The sequence below is a fragment of the Dipodomys ordii genome, unplaced genomic scaffold (assembly GCF_000151885.1).
Source record: "Dipodomys ordii isolate 6190 unplaced genomic scaffold, Dord_2.0 Scaffold2, whole genome shotgun sequence".
In the NCBI taxonomy this organism is placed as follows: Eukaryota; Metazoa; Chordata; class Mammalia; order Rodentia; family Heteromyidae; genus Dipodomys; species Dipodomys ordii.
This window is the reverse complement of record NW_012267218.1, coordinates 17791340-17811820: the sequence shown is the minus strand read 5'-3', so window position 1 is coordinate 17811820 and position 20481 is coordinate 17791340. Positions and strand designations below refer to the sequence as shown.

Genomic DNA, 20481 nt, shown 5'->3' with positions numbered 1-20481 from the left:
TTGGGGGGGGAGGCTGGGAAGGGATGTGAAAAAATACAAAAAAAAAAAACACATCTCAGGGGTTTGGGGTTTGTGTTTGTCAGTCGTGATGGGGCCTGAACTCTGGGCTTGGTCCCTCAGTTTGTCAGCTCAGGGGTAGCACTCTATCCCTTGAGCCACAAGGCCACTTCGGGCTTTTTCTGCTTATGTGATGCTGAGGAATCGAACCCAGGGCCTCATCCATGCAAGGCAAGCGCTCTACCACTGAGCCACCTTCCCAGCCCCTCATATATACACTTGCTACATACTGAATACATTGGTGATACAGTGTGCAGAATTTTTTTCACTTCGTTAAATGTTCATATTATGAAATTTAAAAGCATTATTTCTCTTGGACAACAATTCTGTGTGGTTAAACAATAACAAGTAACAAAACTGGGCATTCTCTCTGAGCCAAATAGTTTAAATAACAGTTGTGTCAATACTACATGATGGTCCTCTAGTTCTCCTGGATCTCTTCCTAGGAGACGAGGCCCTGGAAAGCAATGGCATTGGATGTCGGGTCCTGTATTTGAGACAATTCAAGAAGGGGCCGCTGACCACCTCGGCGCTACCAACGCTTTTTTTCCTTTAGGAAAAACAGGTGGCAGATGACAGCGTGGGGGGAAGGGGAGCAAACGTCTTTATCTCTAGCTTCATGACAGGTGGGGGGGGCGGGAGGGACGGTCAAGCAAGCAAATGCTAGAAGGTTCTGCGGAAGAGCTACCTAAAATGCGTTCAGTCCGGACAGCTAAGGGGTGGCAGAGCCGGCGGCAGGCCATGCCGCCGCCAGAGCGAGGACAGAGCCATGACAGTTCCCGGGGAGCCGGGCCGGGCCCGGCCGGGGATGGGAGGGGGGGCGGAGGGAGGGAGAGGGTAGGCAGGAGGGGGGGGAGGCAAGAGGGGGGGAGGCAGGAGGGGGACCGCTAACACACGCCAGCATCTCCCCCCCGCCCTCGCCACACGGCTATTCCCACGATCCCACCCCGCACTCGGCGCACATGTGGGGTGCCCACCCCGGGCGCCCCCAAAACAAACGTCCCCTCGGTGAGATAGGGAAGCACCAGAGAAAGGGCTCGGGGAGAAGTGGGGGCCGGCACCTGAGACTAAAGGTGACTCCAGGTTCTCAATGCCGGATCATCGCCGAGGCCCCCACCCGGCTCCCGCGGCCACGGGTGACCCACAAGGTGCAACTGACCAAAGGCTTCGGCGCAACCGACTCCGCTCTCCCCGGACTCGCAGCTATGGCAACTTGAACCTGCCGCCCAGCCGCGGCGAGAGGACAGGACGCGCTGCTGTCGCTTGGCCCTCTGGGAGTTGTAGTCCATCTGTTTCCCCTTCTAGAGTCGGGAGTTCAGACAGAGTGGCCAAGAGAAACTGCAAGTCCCAGGATGCCAGGCGGCAGGCCTGCCGCTGACTCCCGGAAGAAGCCCGCGTCAGTGGCTGGGCCCCTCGACCGCGCCCTCGGGCTTGGACTCTAATTTGTTTTTTTAAAGGACCCGTAGCCAATTCCAAATTAGAAAGTGAATTCTAAAATGCCGCCTTGGTCCGGACTGTGCGTTTACTGCTTGAGGAACACGAAAAGGTAACTTCCAGCGGTGAAGTGTGAAGTCCCTTTAATGCCAGTGTCTTGTTCCAAAAGCTCTTGGTCGGTGGAGAGAATCTCCTCGTTCATTCTAGAACATGAAATATGTTTCCAGTCAGGAATGGAGATTTCGGTCATGAATTGATAGCAAAAACCTCTGAGCTTCGGAGGAAGAGAGGCGTAATTCAATCAGTCAGGTGGCCATTCTTCCCCTCTCTGCAGGAAAGGCCGCAGCCTGACTGGAGCACCCCAAAGGAACATCAAGCTGCACATTGTGTCAGTTGTCCTTGTTACCTAAAGAAGAGCTACAGCACTTTAAACAAGGTGGGTTCACCTGTTCTGACAGTTCTGTGCTGTAATGATTCGTGTCCCATTGGGTCTGGCACAAATAAAGATATTTAAACCTTATAAATACCACTTGCCTTTTCTCACCATTTTTTCCTCACTTTCCCTTCACAGCTCCCTTCCTCTCCCCTCTTCTTTCTTACCCTCTTTCTCTCCCCCTCACCCCTCACCTGCCCTCTTTCTCTCATTGATAACAGCTAACCATGAACAATCTGGAAATGCAGAAGGAACCTAAAATGTAGGCTGAGATCACAACCACAACGTTTCTAAGAGAAAAAAAAAAAAATGTTGTAATTAAGACTTCACAAGACCTCAGCCCTACAGACTAGACCCAGGGGTAGAAATTTCTCACAAGCAATCTCAGTAAGTGTTCAAACCTCAAAGGATAACGCTGGTTTTTTCACCCTTGAGACAGCTTACTTTTCAGTCTGTTCAAAGGTTTGCTACACATACAAAACATCTTTACCTGGCCCCTCTGCTTCCATTTTGTGTTTGTCATTGTTCTAAGCTGTTCATTCCACAGTCATTCTGCGATCAATCACCTTGGGTTCCAGGAAAGACAGGACTGCTTAATAACATCTTTATGACAGGGACTGTTAAACTACCCCCAAGGAACAGCAGAGGCTTTCAGGACAGATCACCCCCAAATGGTATTATTATCTATGGTAATCAGGTTGTACCTTGAAGCCCAAGGAAATGTGTCCTGGGAAAGAGTACTTCCCTCAAAATGGCAGGAAGAACAACTTTTCCTGAACCAAAGAGAACCAAACTTGAGAAAATTACCAGCCAGACCACAACTGTAACTGGGTCTCTAAACTGTATACCTTTGTTCCCTGTCCCTAATTCTTCCTCTATTTAAACCTAGTGCTCAAGTCTGTACTCTGAAGATGACTAAAGATGGCCTCAAGTGCCATCTTCCCACTGCATCATGCTGTGCAATCCCCTTTCTCTTCCATATTCTTTTCCCAGTAATCTTTCCTGTCACTTTCACTGCGATTCTCATTTTAGTGGAATTATTCTTACAAACTTCAAGGACTTATGTAGGTCACTGTTTTGACTTCCTGGTAACAATTGTCACTCAAAATTGGTATAATAGAGTCATTTCAATGTTCAAATTTTTTTTCTGACTCATATTGTGATTAAAAGCTATTGCATATCTATTTGGAACATAAAACTAATTCTGCCAGACACCAGTGGCTCACATCTTTAATCCTAGTTACTCAGGAGGTTGAGATCTGAGGATCTCTGTTCAAAGCCAGCTGGGATTGGAAAGTCCATGAGACTCCTCTCCAATTAAGCACCAGAAAAGTCAGAAGTACAGCTGTAGTTCAAATGGTAGAATGCTAGCCTTGAGCAAAAAGAGCTTAGGGAAAGGACCCAGGACAGGTGTACACACACACACACACACACACACACACACACACACTTCTTCCAAAGACCCACACTCCACCTGACAGAGATTAAGATAATATAGAAGACTGGGAGAAAAACAAAGTAAGGCATAACATTGTCCAAAAAGAAATGTTACTCATTACCTACTGATGAAACAGTAATCTCTTTGTACATCATCTTTATAATAACAGTAAAAATGTTTATTTTTAAAAAGAGAAGAAGATAATTTGGAAAAGCCATATAGTTCATAACTCCATTTCTTAACAAATGAATTTTTTTTAAGTATTGTACTCATCCACTCAATTCAGCAAATGTATGAAGGATCCTTTTAGAATGTAGACACTGTACTCAAAGACACAGAGATAATGAGGAGATTAAAAATAGCAGTCTTTCCTCTCAAACTGCTCAGAGCCAAGTGAGGGAAAAAGGCTAGTAAACAACTAATTACAAGGGAGGAGGTAAAACACTATATCAGTTTCCATGGAGAGACATCAGAGAAACTTCCTGAGGAAGCAATACTTGATAAACTGCCAGAAAAAGGAGAAAATGTCTGCCAAACAATCTGCATTAATGTTGGACTTCATTGATAAGAACTGATTGCTGACCACCTTTCTCTACAGTTCTAACTATATTTTAGAGAATCAGATTCAGTAAGAGCATCTCAGTTTTAAAATACTAGCCAAAGAAAGCAAAAATCCGAGAATACCATTAAGAAACTAAGAACAAAGAGTGAAAAATTAGTTCATTCTAACCAAGAAATCATTTTATGAAGTAATCATAGGAATTGACTAAATATATAACAGTTGTCATATGATGTATTCTCAATTGAGATATATGACATCTTCTGGAATCAGATCATAGAATCATTCTTTCTTTCTTGAACTCTGGGTCTGGGCACTGTCCCTCAGCTCTTCAGCTCAAGGCCAGAGCTCTACCACTGGAGCCTCAGCACCACTTCTGGCTTTTTCTGCTTATGTGGTGCTGAGGAATTAAACCCAGGGCCTCAAGCATGTGAGGCAAGCACTTTACCACTGAGCCACCTTCCAGCCCAGAATCATTCTTTTTTAATTCAACAAGATAGATCTTACCCAGAAATTGTCTCTTAGCTCACAAATGCTTTTAATTGCTTGGGGTGTTATTGTTTTTATGCTGGTCCTGGAGCTTAAACTCATGAGTTTTTATGCTAAAAGTTACCATAAGAGCCATAGTTCCACTTCCAGCTTTTTGGTACTTACAGATAAGAATCTCACAGTTGCCCCAGCTGGTTTCAAATGGTAATCCTCAAATCTCTGCCTCCTGAGTAGCTAGGATTACAAGCATGAGCCACTGACTCCTGGCTGAAATGAATTACTTTTAATTGATATGGCAGACACATTATCCAACCCAAACTCCATTTACTCTTCACCTGTAAACCAATTGAGGGGCTGGGAAGGTGGCTCAGTGGTAGAGCACTTGCCTTGCATGCATGAGGCCCTGGGTTCGATTCCCCAGCACCACATAAGCAAAAAGAAAAAAAGCCGGAAGTGGTGCTGTGGCTCAAGTGGTAGAGTGCTAGCCTTGAGCTGAAGAGCTGAGGGACAGTGCCCAGGCCCAGAGTTCAGGCCCCACAATAGGACCCAAAAAAAAAAAACAAAAAACAACAACAACAAAAACAATTGATCAAGAACACACAGAGATTAAATGATGTACAATACATCATATACATAATAAACATATTTGGCCAACTAAAAAACATAATTAGTTTACTGATATAACAAGGCACCACAGAATGAGTGGCTTAAAGAATAGAAATTTTTTTTAAAAAGGAAGGAAGGAAGGAAGGGAGGGAGGGAGGAAAGGAGGGAGGAAGAAGGAAGGAAGGAAGGGAGGGAGGGTGGAAGGAAAGGAAGGAAAGAAGGAAGGAAGGCAGGGAGGGAGGGAGAAAAAGGGAGGGAGGGAAGAAAAGGGAGGAAAGAAGGGAGGGAGGAAGGAAGGGAGAAAAGGAGGGAGGAAGTGAAAGAAGGAAGGGAAGAGTCTCTTTCTTGTTTTTGAGAATTTGAGATAAAGAGCTTCAGACAGGACTGGCTGCAATTGGGTAGGCTCAATGGAAAAGTGAGTAAGAATGCCCAAATGGCAATAGCAGAGCACTAAACCAAGTGCCAAGCCATTCTAAAAACAGAAAGCCAGTCCTGCCTTCACAAAGGAATCATAGTGATACAAAATGTTCTGCTGTTGCCATAGAGAGAAGAGCTCACACAGCCCTTCTGACTCAGTAGCAGACACTATCTGCTTAGTGTTGAATCTCAACAGCAGGCAATATCTGCCAGTGTTACTGCTTAGCATTTGTTTCTAAACTTCCTTGCATTGTTGTCTCTGGAACTCAACCAAATAAGGTCCAGGACAATGGAGGATGAATATGAAGAACTTTTAAGAAGAGAAATACCTATGTTGAAGGCTGCTGCCACTGCTACTGGACTTGTCCATCAAATATTCTCTCTGTCAGTAATCCAGCCTGTCTTCTTCAGATGTCTCTATCTGTGGCTCTTTGCATCCTGGTACCTCTAGGTCTAGGCTTTCTTATACTCTGGGTTGTGCCCTGAGTGGTTGTCCTTCTTATAATTAGGTGTTTTGGAAGATAATACTTTATTGGCTGGGTTTCACAATATTCTTACTGGTTGTTAATTTTAACTAGGTCTCTTCTGCAAATCCTCTCTACAGGAACACAGGAAACTAGAAGGGGGCTAGGGAGAGACAGAGTCTAGATGTTCTGAAACAATGTCTCTTTTTCCACATCTGTCTTGGGCCTACTAGGCCAAGCAAGAAACATAGGTCCCATCTCAGAAACATAGTCCTATCTCACTAATTCATTATCTGAATCTATCTGTCTTGCCCATTGGCAAGAAGGGAGAAGATTCATTCAAAAGTAACTTACTCTAGCCAGGTGCCAGGGCTCATGCCTGTAATCTTAACTACTCAGGAGATTAAGATCTAAAGATCCCAGTTCAAAGCCAGCCAGGCTGGAATGTTCATGAGACTGTTATTTCCAATTAACTACCCAAAAAGCTGAAAAAGGAGGTATGGGCCAAGTACTAGAATGTGAGCCGTAAGCAAATAAAGCTTATGAACAGTGCCTAGGCCATGAGTTCAATCCCTAGGACTGGCACACACACAACCAAAACAAGTAACCTATTCTTGGCCCAGATTTTATAGCACATGTAATCACCACCTAAGTTTTAAACTTTACTTAGTTCCATCTATCCACCAACGATAGTAAAATTCCCAAGTATGGCCATATATTACAGAACCATTATAAGTCATAAGAAAGAAAATACAAATACAATGCTGTCGATAAAAAAAAAAAAATAAACCCCAGCTAGGTGCCGGTGGCTCACACCTGTAATCCTAGCTACTCTAGAGGCTGAGATCTGAGGATTGAGGTTCAAAGCCAGCCCAGGCAGGAAAGTCTGTGAGACTTTTATCTCCAATTAACCACCAGAAAACCGGAAGTGGCACTGTGGCTCAAGTGGTAGAGTGTTCACCTTGAGCTGAAGAGCTCAGGGACAACACCCAGGCCCAGAGTTCAAGCCCCATGACCAAAAAAGGGGGAAAAAATGGGGTGGGGAGCATTTAGCTTTATTTGGCCCAAACAGATGTATACTGAAATCCACTTTCTATGCCAATAGGAAACAATCTGAATTGGTTCTTGACTCGTGTTCAAGCTAGCTGTAAGTCTAAGAGAAGTCAAAAGACAATTTCCAAAAACTCAAAAAATCATTTTAAACTATTTGATATTTAGAAGCATGGTCAATAACATAACCTTGATTTATGTCAGATCGTTACTTTTTAGTGGTAGCTATTACTGACAGGAACATCACAGTTTTATAACACTACAATTCAAATATATTTAGGTCAGAATGAACAATTACTAATGTACTAAACCAATATTATAGATCATTATTATTTCAGTCAAGACAGATGAGTAACTGCCAAACACCACTTTCTGATATTTGAACAATGTTAGCATTTCTTGTACAAAAAGGAAAATGTCATTTCCCATGGCTATCCTCAATTCTTTCATTTAAAAATGTGTGTGTTTAATAATTTTAAGGGCAGCCTGTTTTCTCTGAACTTAAATCAACCGTATGTGTTTATTTTTCCAGGTTTAATGGTTATGCCAGGGAAATAACTTCGCCTAAGTGATTTTCATTGCGTTTGTTAAATGGGCTATTAGAGCATGTCATCCTGAAAGCTTGTCCAATTTGCGGAACTCAAACTGTTAGACATACATTTTTGCCTACATTATGCTCTCTACTAAACCAATTTCATGCTGTCCAAATCTTGACTTAAAATGTTACCTGTATTGGAATACCACTTCAGTTTTCAGCAAAAGCATGGAATAATAGAGTCCAGTTATGCCTTCCCATGAGAATTAAAAAAAATACCAAAATGTGTGAAACAATCCTTTTCATGACCATAGACATCAAAGGATTGTGATCCCTGAAAGACAAGAAACAAATGAGGCAAGTTTTATGATTGCTACAACTTACTGTCTTAAGAAAATATCCAAACCATGAAGCAATAGGAGTAAACCCAGACAGAGTTCAGCTGATGCTTTGAATTGAAAAGACAAAACTGAGAGGTTGAAAAGATGAAATGGGAGGAGAGAGACATATGGAGAGGAAAGTCTAAAGAACTATCAAATGTCTGCAGGGAATCTTCGTTAGTGTACTAATCATTTAGATGTATGGGGTGGGTGGGAGGATTAGATGCTGAAGAAAGAAGCCTCTAACTAGCCTCAATATCAGAGGGGAAAATGCCTGTCACTTATCTGGGACCTAGAATAACAACTATGCCAACCAGACAGATTGAAATGTTTCATAATTTACAGAGCATTGATTGAGTACTAGGAATTAGACCTAGATTCAAATGCCTAACAAGGATCATAAAAACAAGATCCAAAGATATTAATCCCTTTGAAGTATCTGATAATCTCAAGAATATTTACAGGAATGTAAAAAATATAAGGTCATATCAAGATCAAATGAAATTTCTCCCTGTTATTTAAGTTTCAAAACTCAATCACAGACAGGCATCAGTGGCTTGTGCCTGTAACCCTAGCTACCAGGAGGCTTGGTCTGAGGATCATAGTTATGAGCAGTCCAGGTGAAAAATTCATCTCTTATCTCCAATGAAGCAGTAAAATGCTGAACTAGAAGTCTGGATCAAGTTGTAGAGCACCAGCCATCTCTGAAAAGGCTGAGCAAAATCACAAGGCCCTACATTCAAGCCTGGAGCCTGCATTAAAAAAATACAATCACTATGAATCACGTTAAACACATTCTCAAAGTACACCACAATCAAGATTGATTGACATCAGTTCTCTGGTGATCATTTGGTATCAACCAAACCTCAGTACTTTGCAATCCCTGAGGTGTTTCCTGTACTTAGATTTCTTTTTTCCTTTTTGAAAATCATTCGTCATTTGTGTGAATGGTTACACATGAATACATAATCTTTTAACTTTCACTTCTTGTACTTAGCAGTATGATTTGTATATGTTATTTGGGCTTGACAGTTTGGTGTGTGTGTGTGTGTGTGTGTGTGTGTGTGTGTGTGTGTGTGTGTGTGTGTTTTCAACACTTGAGCCACAGCTCCATTTCCATTTTTTTTTGGGGGGGGGGTCAACTGGAGATCAGCATCTCACTTACTTTCTGGTCCAGGCTGGCTTCAAACTGTGATCCTCATTGCAATCCTCAGATCTCAACCTTCAGAGTAGCCAGAGTTACAGATGTGAGCCCCTAGCCTCTGGTAGTGCATTCGTTTTTATTGCGGAATAGTATTCCACTGTATGGATCTATGTTCATCATTCCTAGACACTCAGGTCTCTCCAGTTTAGGGTGGTTACCAATAAGGGTTCTATAAACATTACAACACATTCTAAGCATATGGTTCAATGAATAGTAACACATATAGACCTTGTCTAATCAAGATACAGACCCCTGTATATTCCCTCCTGTTTTTTTTTTTAAAACTTATTTCGCTTAATTCTGATTTCTATCATGATAACTTCTACCACCGGCCCCACTCCTTATTCTGGAATATCATAGAAAATAAATTAGCCTAGAAGGAGTCAAAATTCCTGTTACCCCAAGAAAAAATAGTATGCAAGACCGAACTTTGCAGTAGAAAGTGTGCGATCTGACTCACGTTTTTAATTAATCTTTTTTTTAAGTGGGGGGCGGTATGTGAATAACAATGAACCCGGGACCACTTCGCGGGGAGGGAGGACAAAATAGAAGCTTGCCGGTTTCCAGGGTCAGTCTGCAGTCGGCAGCGCGGTCCCCTCCCCGGAGGGCGCGAGGCCGGGGGGCTGCTGTTCTCCCTTCTCCACAGCAGATGGCCCCAGAGTCCAGGTCCCGGCTTGCCGGGAGCGTGTGGGGTCCGCACCCCACCGGGGCCGGCGGCGCCTCGGGGCGGGCGGCTCTCCCGGGAGACGGGCGGGCGCTCCAGGGGGCACAGCCGCGAAGATCCTGCGGAGCTGGACGGGGGGCCGGGCGCCAGCCTCCGTCTCCTCCCGGGCACCGGTGCGTGCGTTCCCCAGGACGATCCCAAGTCCTGCCAGACCCCCAGCTCAGCCCGGACCGTCCACGCCTGAGCCGCTGCTGACTTTGGACGCGGTGCGCGCCCCGTGGGGTTGGCACCTGCGCCGGCGGCGGCGGGCTGAACTCAGCGGGCTGGGCCCGGGAGAGAAGAAAGAGGCAGGCATCTGGACCGTGCCTTGGAAGAGAACTGATGGGAGGGAGGCGTGGGGTGAGGGACAGAGCCGGGGGCCGCCCCGCACGGGAGTTGGGGTGGTGGGGTGTTCTGGGAGCACACTTGGAGGGCTGCCTGGCCCTGGCCAAGAAGCGTGACCAGTAGGCTTGTTTGGGTGGAGAGAGTTGCCCCGGGAGGCAGAGCACTTAGAGCCTCTTCTCTCCCCCCACCCCCGCCACCACGCCCCTCTCCAGCCTCTCCCTTTGGTATGGTGAGGTCATAGCCCTGGGGGCCCTTCCCTCCCTCGCCCCCTTCCAGGTCCCTGCCTGTCTTCCTTCAGCTCTTGCGCCGAGGCGCAGACGGGCAGAGAATGAGACTGGAGCCCAGAATGAAGAAGTAGCCCTCGGGAGGGGCCGTGGACCATGAGGCCGGGGCGTCTGCTGCAGCAGCTGCTGCTGCTGCTCGCCCTGCCCGGGACCCTGGAGGGCAAGGGGTGCCCCTCTCCACTCTGTGAGTGCCACCAGGAGGAGGACTTCAGAGTCACCTGCAAGGACATCCACAGCATCCCCAGCATACCGCCCAGTACCCAGACACTGTGAGTACCGGGAAGAGAAGAGGGGAGGGCCCAGAGAGGCCCCAGGCACCCGGGACAGTGGTCCAAAATGCCCAGAAGCAATTTGAGAAATGGCCCACGCAGGGGGTGTGCATGGCTGTGTGTTCTTTCCGTGAGGGAGCTCTCAGCCGACCACATTTGCAAAGTTGACACCTTCCCCATTGGTCACTCAGAGAAGGTAACAAAACTCGGGGACAGGACAGCAATGCAAGTTGCTGTTTTTCTCAAGAGCTACTAGTCTATGCCTTGACCTACTCCTAGTTTTGGCTGAGTCTTAGTTTCATGTCAGAAACGAGTAAGCAGCTTAACGAATCACTTCTATAAATATTTTTCTTGGGTACTAAGAAAGGTTTTCCTTCCCCGTCTTTCTAGATGAGAAATTATCTAAGCACTTTTGCTGATTCACCAAATAGTTATAATAAATTAACCATAGGCTCATTTTAAAATGCAGCCTTTAGGAATGTGTACACTCAATTATCAACCGTGTGCCCACACAGCAAATACACCCAGAACTCTTTTTCATCAAGGCAAAGACATAAAGATACGTAATTTCATACAGCATGCCTTTTATCTGCATGTTGAATGTTACCAAACTGGAAACCTGATGTTAAACAAAATACACACACACACACATACACACACACACACACACACACACACACACACACACACATACACAAAGTCAGTTTTTTAACAAAATTTTAAATCAATGATCATTGAAAAGATAACTGTAGATAAGACCAAACAGGGAGGGAAAAAGAATTTCTGCCATCACAGAAGAAAATATGTTAACATCTTTTTGATGAAATCTTTACATTGGCTCTCTATGGCCTCCAGAATAAAACTTTCTTTGGTACAGCCTTCAAGATCCATCAAGACCTGGACTAGTCTGTCAAACGTCATTGATTGCTCTCAGTTTCTCTGACCTCTCTATACCTATTGAGCAGCACTTCTGGCACATGCTCCAAAGTTCCCTGTTTGATCTCAGGCATTCTTCCACCTTCCCTACATTTCCTTCTTTTGCTATGGCACCATTTCCCCTTTTCTGCCTCTAATGGATGCAGATTCCAAGATTCAGATCCAGGATCAATTTCTTCAGAAAGCCTCTCTTGACCTATGACCCTCCACTTAGCTACTCTTCATTTTCCAAATTTCTCTGAGTGGACAGAACCCTAATCCTGACTCAATTTATATTTTCCTGTGACTTGTTATTTGTATGCCTACCCAAGCAGACGTGAGAGCCTCTAACACAAGGGACCCTGTCAATCTATAATCCTAAAACCTAGCATAGGGCCTTGGAACTGCCTAGTTGCTCAAGAAAATCTTAAAATGAATGAAGAAATGAATACACTGGTCTCGTCTGCTGTGTGGTAGGTAGAAGGTCCAAAGATATCCTTTGATCATTTTCATGACTTCATCCATTTAATAACTCTCCAAAAAGTTGTGTTATTTGCCCTATGAAGGTTAGAATGTGTTTGTGACTTTAACTAAGTATCACTATCCCACAATACTGTGAAATATGTGAAATTTATGTAATCACTTAATCACAATAAAAACTGCAAAGATAAATACACAAATAAAAAGTAAAGCAAAGAGTTATTAGTGATAGAATGTTTAAGTCATTGAAAGAGATGTTGCTCTTAGGATTACAAAAGAACTGTTTAAAATTTCACTAAATACAGGAGAGACAGACAGACAGACAGAGAGAACACTTAACAGAAGAGGAGTCAGAAATCTGATATTCTCTTCATCCCTCTTTTCCTTCACTGTGAAACTGCAGTTTTTAGAAGGGATAAATTTTCCATTTGGGTAAAGTGGTTACAAGTGTATGCTTTCTCATATCTACATGCCAATGAGGACAGTCTGAAATCTCTTGAGCCACAAAGAGTGACTGGATAAAGACTATAGCAAGGAGGGTCTGACCCCAAGTCCCATGGGAGCATAGTAGTACATTCTGCAGAATGAAGCTATTCTGACATGAGAAAGAGAAAAGCTGTTGTTAAAACAGTCTAGAAGCCAGGCTCTGGTGGCTCACACCTGTAATCTTAGCTACTAAGGAGGCTGAGATCTGAGGGTCACAGTTTGAAGCCAGACTGGAAAGAAAAGTTCTTGTGAGACTCTAAACTCCAATGAGCCACTCAAAAACCGGAAGTGACACTGTGGCTCAAGTGGTATAGAGCACTAGCCTTAAGGACAAAGAGGTTCAAGGACAGCACCCAGATCCTGAGTTCAAGCCCCACAAAAAAAAAAAAAACCAGTGTGGGAAAAATGTTATGTCATGCTCTTTGAAACTGTGACTATCCCTGAGAGATGTTCTCTCGCAGATTTATGGTATGCTTCTTAAAAGCTTTTGCAGTGTGCTCACTAGTTTAAATGGTAAGGTTTAAAGGCATGTTCGTACAGAGTTGTTTGCCTTATTTCCACAATTATCCTGAAGATGTTGTCTAGCTATTGACTAGCTGTTTTACCAGTTTTTATGGTACTGAGAATAATTCTTCCTCAGTCTTCTACCCTTATATTATGCTGAAAAGGCATTTCTATCTAGTCTATCCTAAAATGTGCCTTGTGGTCTTATAAAGAGGTAGGAGATTACGATGATATACTGTCATGTTTTTCCAGTGGCTTCACTGGATGAGAGGTGAGGCAAAGCTCTTCTCTATCTCTTCTCATCAGTGAAGCATTCGACAATCTTTAATCTACAGGAAGTCTGAAATTATACCCTTGAGAATTTCCAAGTGAAGGAACTTAAACTACAGAATCAAATTAAAATGTTAAATTGACAAAGACCCTATTACCTGTAATCCCAGATAATTGCCCCATCACTCATTCAGAGAAGTGGCCATTTTGTTACTTTTCTGTAGAAAAGGACCATCCCTTTCTAAATTAGGACATGGGTTTTAATAGCCATTCTGCATTTATGTGTTTTCTTCTGGGACAATGTGCTGGCTTGGCTTGACCTTTTGACCTACTTGCTTTCGTTTATCATGGCACTTTTCCTGCCCTTCAACACCCCACTGATTGGGAGCCGCGCTGTCCTGCAGTAGATGGCTTTTCCTCCCCATATGGTTTGTGAGATTCCGGCTGTAGTCATTTACATTCTGCATTTGTGACTCTGATGGTCTATCCTAGTGTTTTCTAAATAATCATTTGCCACCTCTGGGATTTTTTTCCCTCTATGTTCCATTTGTACTGTTATTTTCTCTCTCTCTCTCTCTCTCTCTCTCTCTGTGTGTGTGTGTGTGCCGGTCCTAGGGCTTGAACTCAGGGCCTGGGCACTGCCCCTGAGCTTCTTTTGCTCAAGGCTAGCTCTACCACTTGAGCCGCAGCGCCACTTCCAGCTTGGCTTCCAACAGTGATCATCAAATCTAGCCTCCTGAGCAGCTAGGATTACAGGCCTGAACTACCAGTGTCTGGCGTTCTGTGGATTCTTTAGTCAACATGTTTAAGCAGACTCAGTTATTTAGGAAAGCATACATGGCTCCTACACATGAAAAATTAACATGGCTTGCAATTAAAGAAGGGCAAATAGAAGAGCAAGAACAAAAATGTAGTGAAATTCTAAGAACAGACTATTGCCAGAGCCCACCTAAAATAGTCATGCATGTGTCTTCAAATCATCCTTGTTTCACTAGGGCTTTGGTGATATCAGTGGTGATAATCTAAATGATGAGTGGTTTCCAATCTAAAGGGAAACGTCTGCTTCATAGCAACCGTCTACTGCCCAATAGTTTGTCTTATAATGGTGGCTTAATTTCCTGCTTCCAAGCTTAGTGATTTGATATGTAAGTACTTAGGTAGGTAGGTAGGTAGAGAGAGAGAGAGAGAGAGAGAGAGGGAGGGAGGGAGAGAAATAATAGATAGAATCTATAGATAGATAGATAGAATCTATCTAGGTATTTATAGATGGACATATAGACATACACATATATTCTAGTTCTGAGTTTTCGATCTAAAGTGGTCACTTTCCAATATACATCATAATTTGCTTAATTATGTGTTTCTTATTTATTTCCCTATAAACAACAAGAAGAAAAACAACAACATGAAATTTAAGAAATAAACAGCTTTTTGGTTTGCTATTATACTTTTTGTTTAGTCATAGACCCCAACATCCTAGACAGAATTTGGTATAGAATAGGTTAGTAAATAAATACTTGTTTATGGGAAGTCAGGTACAGTGGCTTATACCTGTGAATATTCTGTCTACTTGGGAGGTTGAGATCAGGATTTCAGTTCAAGGCCAGCTCCATCAAAAAGCTCATGTGACCCCTTCTCAAAATTCAACAGCCTGTGTGTGGTGACACATGCTTGTCATCCCAGCTGAAAGGATTTCATCTAAGCAGGGACTAGTGCCAAAAAAAGGGGGGGGCTTGATGGTGGAGTGACTGACTAGAAAGTATACCTTGAATTTAAGCTCTCAATCACCAACTTAAAGGTCTGGGATGTAGCTCAGTGGTAAAGCACTTGCCTAGCAAGTACCAAAAAAAAAAAAAAAAAAAGCTAAGGCTCATACCTATAATCCTAGCTACTCAGGAGGCTGAAATCTGAGGATTACGGTTAAAGCTAGCCCAGCCAGGAAAGACCTTGAGACTGTTATCTCCAATTAATCATCACAACCCCAGACGTGGTACTATGGCTCAAAGTAGTAGAGTGCTGACCTTAAACAAAAGAGCTCAAGGACAGAGATCAGGCCCCAAGTTCAAGCCCCACAACCAATACAAAAAAAAAAAGAGAAAGAAAATACAAAACAATGCTCAAAACATTCTCTTAAATAAAATAGTCTGTCTAAATGTACCCATGATCAAAATAGTATTTTTATCCAAAATTGAGTAATTGTTTTCAAAAATCAATCTACTTGATAATTATGTTTCCTGATTGTATAAATGCATTGGATATACCCCAGATCAAAATTTATAAAGATAAACTTTATATATATAGATAGATATAGTAAATATACTGTACAGAAATGAGTACATTTCGTGGTGAGCATTGTTACCTCCTCCTTTGTTTTCCCCCAACCATCACTTCCCTCCCCACCTTCTGGACTCCTCCTGCCCCCCCCCACACACATTGTAAAGTTTGTTTTCAATATAGTGTCCTATACATCCCATCGTCACCATGGGTCAACCTGCACCCATTCAAGCATTCCACTATACTCCTTCCCCTCCCCAAATTACCAAAATGTATATACAAGATGCAGAACACCCGAATCAAATACAGTAAAAACAGGGGTTATACCGTGAGGGAAGAACACATGCAAAAGAAACAAAAGAATCACATAGTGCATTTTAAGTACACTAAAAACAATAGCAAGCAAGAAAAAAAAATACTTTTGTCCCTGTCTTGGGGTACATTTTGCTTAACATTGTCTCATATGGTCCTATGTACATACCCTTTGATCTTCTCTGCTTGTCCTAGACATGTACGAGTCATTGCAAACAAGGGAAACCATGGGACCTATGTTTCTTTGGGCCTGGTTTAGTTCACTTAACATAATTTTTTCCAAGTCTTTCCATTTCCTAACAAATGGGGCAATGTCATTCTTTCTGATGGAGGCATAGAATTCCATTGTGTATATATACCACATTTTCTTGATCCATTCATCTACTGAGGGGCGTCTGGGTTGGGTCCATATCTTAGCTATGGTAAATAATGCTGTGATAAACATGGTTGTACTAGTAGCTTTTGTATGACCTTGTTTGTGATCATTGGGGTAAATGCCCAGAAGTGGGATTGCTGGGTAATAAGGGAGCTCTATGTGGAGTCTTTTGAGGAAACTCCATACTGCTTTTCCAGAGTGGTTGAACAAGTTTACACTCCCACCAACAATGCAGTAGGGTTCCCTTTTGGCCACATCCTCTCCAGCATCTGTTGTTACTAGATTTCTTGATTTTTGCCATCCTAACTGGAGTGAGGTGTTATCTCAACATTGTCTTGATTTGCATTTCTTTTATGGCTAGAGAAGTTGAGTATTTCTTCATGTGTCTATTGGTCACTCTTATTTCCTCTTCAGAGAAGTCTCTCTTTAAAGTTTTTTTTTTTTTGGGTCCGGTCATGGGGCCTGAACTCTGGGCCTGGACACTGCCCCTCAGCTCTTCAGCTCAAGGCTAGCACTCTACCACTTGAGCCACAGCGCCACTTCCGGCTTTTTTCTTTTTGCTTGTGTGGTGCTGAGGAATCGAACCCAAGGCCCCGGGCATGCAAGGCAAGCACTCTACCACTGAGCCACCTTCTCTTTAAAGTCTTTAGCCCACTTATATAAACTTTAATCAGTGTTCTACTGGTCATCTATGATGATGTGAAAATTTATAATTAAGAGTTTCAAAATGCCCTTGAGTCCCTCAGAAGTGACAAAATTCTGCACATAAAATTTACTATTACAGTCTTTGGTTTATTACAAGCAGCATAAAACACATATTTTAAAAATAAAAACTTCTTGACCTTCCAATTTGATATATTATTATGATGAGTATTTTGTGCTGTACAATTAAGCTGTCCCTTGAGAGACTCTTCACACAAAGTCCACTAAATGCAGCCATTCTTTAAGTGAATAGCTTTTAAAATATTTTGTGAGCTTCTGATGTGTCATATCTGGAATCAATTCCTCAAGCTAGTTCTATTTTTACAGAAAAAAATACTAAAATAAAATATTTATTCCTTGCTTTTCATTACTGCTGTTAAAAATGGATGTCCAAAATTTTGAACAAAATTTGAACAATCCCATTTAAAATTACAGATTGGATTTTTAAGTGTTCTATTTAGATGTCAAATTCTGCTTTTTTGCATCATTTCTGGTAAATCAAGTGTATCTAAAAACTTGTCCACCTTCAGATAAGATATGTTTTCAAAATATTTCCTAATGATCTTCTGGATTTCATTGGCATTTTTTTTATATCCCTGATTTCATCTCCAATATTATTACTTTAGTTCTTTCTCATCTTCTTGTGGTCAATTTGGCTAAGTGTTTATCAAACTTTTTATCATTTTAAAGAACCAACTTTTTGTCTCCCTGATTCTTTGTTTCATTAGTTTTTTTACTTTGTTTTATAATTTCTTTCCACCTGCTAATTTCAGGTTGGGTTTGTTCTTGTTTTTCTAGTAGCTTGAGATGTATCATTGGGCTATTTAATTGAGATCTCTCTGAGGTTTTTCCTTTTTCTTTTCAAATGTAGGTTCTCAAAGCACCTACATTAAAAACCAAAAGAAAAAAATGGATTCTGGCAACTTGTGAAATCATTTTCATTAGATAGCAGAATTTTATATTACCATCCCTTCTTTGATAACCCACTGACTATTTAACAATGTATTATTAAATCACTCCGTCTTTGAATAGTTTTGTAATTTTTAATTTTTCAGTGTTGGTTTCTAGTTTTATGCTAGCATAAAAGTAGAATATAGGGAATTGTTTCAATTTTCTTGTATGTGTTGACATTTGCTTTGTGTCCTAAAATATGATTATTTGAAGAAAGTTCTATGGGAAGTGGAGAACAATGTGTATTTTGCAGCTGCTGATGAAATATTTTGTATATATTGGTTAAATACATCTGGTTTATAATTCATTATGAGGTTTATTTATTGAGTTTTTGGGGGGAAGGGGTCCCCTGAGATTATTTACTGATGAGAGTAGGATCATTTATATTGAATTTTCCACTATTATTTTGTTGAAATGTACCTGTCCTTTGAAGTCCAGCAATATTTGTTTAATGAAATTGTATGTACCAATGTTTAGTATTTATATGTTAACAATTGTTGTCTCCTCTTGTTTTCTTTATTAGTATGAAGTAATCTTCTCTCTTCTACTTTTGGTCTTAAGTCAGTTTAATGAAATATGAGTAGATCCACTCCTGTCTGCTTTTGGGGGTTCATTTGCCTAGAAAATAATTTTTCATTCTGTTACTTAAGCCACGTGCTTTTCTGTGCCAGTCAGGAAAATTTTTGTTGAAAACAAATGGTTAGGTCTTATTTGTCAATCTAGTCTACTAAACTGTGTCTTTCGAGAATTGATATTATTCAGTGTTAATATTGAAAATATGTAGTATTTATATTTCTCAGTCATATTAATGTTTTGTTTTTTATAATTCTCCTTCTAATCTATGACCCCTCTCTTTCTCAAAAAATAAATTTTTATGATTATTTTGCTGAATGTTTTCAATGTTTTCTAATCTCTCCTCCTTCTATACCCATGATTTGTAGGTTTGGTCTTTTGATGATGTCCTAGGGGTCTTGTACGAATAATTGCACATTTTCTTTTTATTTGTTTTTCTCCAATGGATCTAATTCTTTTACTTTATCTTTGATCTCTGATAATATTTTCAACTTGAAAATATTAGTAAGGCTTTTGAGTTTTTGACTTAATGAGCTTTTCGCCACTTTATAGTGAAAACAGACAAGAATAAGACAACTGATTCTTCCGTAAGAGACTCCAGCTGGTTTACTTTGATCTGAGTAGTGCTGGAGATCAGTCCCAGTGCTCTGAGCATGTGGGCAAATGTTTGGCTCCTGAGTCACACCCCTCAGTCCAGGGGTGAGAGGAGTACTACACTGTACTAACTCAATGTTGAGACTATTCCAACTGAAAATCTTGGCCTCAGATGCATAATGTGAATGTAAGAAAACACATATTATGACAAAGCAATATGTCTCCTCCAAAAATCTGCAATTTCATAATAAAGGACGTGAACAATAGTGTGATGGGTTAAATTTCAAACAGTGAACTCAAAGAACAATGCTATGGGATGATCAATAGAATTAATGAGGACATATATAAGCACCTGAATGAATTGAAAGAAGATACAAATCTGATGAACTTAAAAGAGCATTCCAATAAACTGATAAAGGATGAAAGATAAAGCAAGATATGAAAGTGAATTCAACAAAGATATAGAAATTCTGAAAAAAAGAAACAAATGTGAAATCTTAGAAATGAAAAGCTCTCTTCTTCATTCTCTCATCTCTCTTCCTGTTCTTGTTCTTGTTTATCTTCCTTTTTCTCTCTTCTTTCCTTCCCTTCCATCATCTCTTAATTATAGTTAAATTCAAACAAGATAAGGTTATCATTCTGAAGTTTGTTATATCCACAGCATTGTACAAACACTATCCCTAGCTAACATCATATGTTAATTAAATAGGCATTCCCCATTCTCAACTCTTCTCAATCCCTAGCAACCATTCATCTACTTTCTGTCTCTATGGTCTTACCGATTCAAGAAATTTTATTCAAACAGAATCACACAATATGTGTCTTGTTTCTTTCACTGAGCATAACATTTCCAAGTACCATTAAATAATAAAGATGCAGGGTGAGTGATCAGACAAGTGGCCCAATGTAAACAAACCAAGTCAAAGTCTTAAATATTTCAGCAAGGTCCTTGATCATCCCATGCCTTCTCTTTTCATGCAGCTCCATTGTGGGCATGCCAGTGCACAGAGAAGACCCACTTTATGTCTTAATGCCTTAAATTTTAGATATAAAACGGTTGATACTGAAAATGCCTATACGTATTCTTAGAAGCTTAGAGCACAAAACAACTTTCCAGTGTCAACGTTTTTTGAGACTGCTTATATTGTGAAGGAGGGCATTTGTATCCAGTTGGCTGAGGAATACCATGCATTTATCCCTTCTGAATTTCATGCCAATCAGACAAGAATCTAGGAAGAGATGAGGTTATAGCAATGCATACACCATTGTCTGTAACTCTTTATGACTCAAGCAAAGGCCTTTCTCTATTATAGCAAAGCTGAGGAACACCTCAAATAATACCCTGGTTTATTGATATTTTTCCATAATAGTATGGGC

General features: G+C 41.5%; 2 protein-coding genes across 2 annotated transcripts in view; one reads left to right on the top strand and one right to left on the bottom strand.

Annotated features, from left to right (window-relative positions):
• Cep128 (centrosomal protein 128kDa) overlaps positions 1 to 1276 on the bottom strand; it is a 294901-nt gene extending 293625 nt beyond the window's left edge. Inside the window, exon 1 of the mRNA XM_013013420.1 lies at positions 1217 to 1276. The gene's annotated coding sequence lies outside the window, so the exon portion shown is untranslated. The remainder of the gene's footprint in view (positions 1 to 1216) is intronic.
• Positions 1277 to 10420: 9144 nt separating this feature from the next.
• Tshr (thyroid stimulating hormone receptor) overlaps positions 10421 to 20481 on the top strand; it is a 117000-nt gene continuing 106939 nt past the window's right edge. Inside the window, exon 1 of the mRNA XM_013014141.1 lies at positions 10421 to 10667. Coding sequence (XP_012869595.1) covers positions 10495 to 10667 — 173 coding nt within the window. The 5' untranslated portion in view covers positions 10421 to 10494. The remainder of the gene's footprint in view (positions 10668 to 20481) is intronic.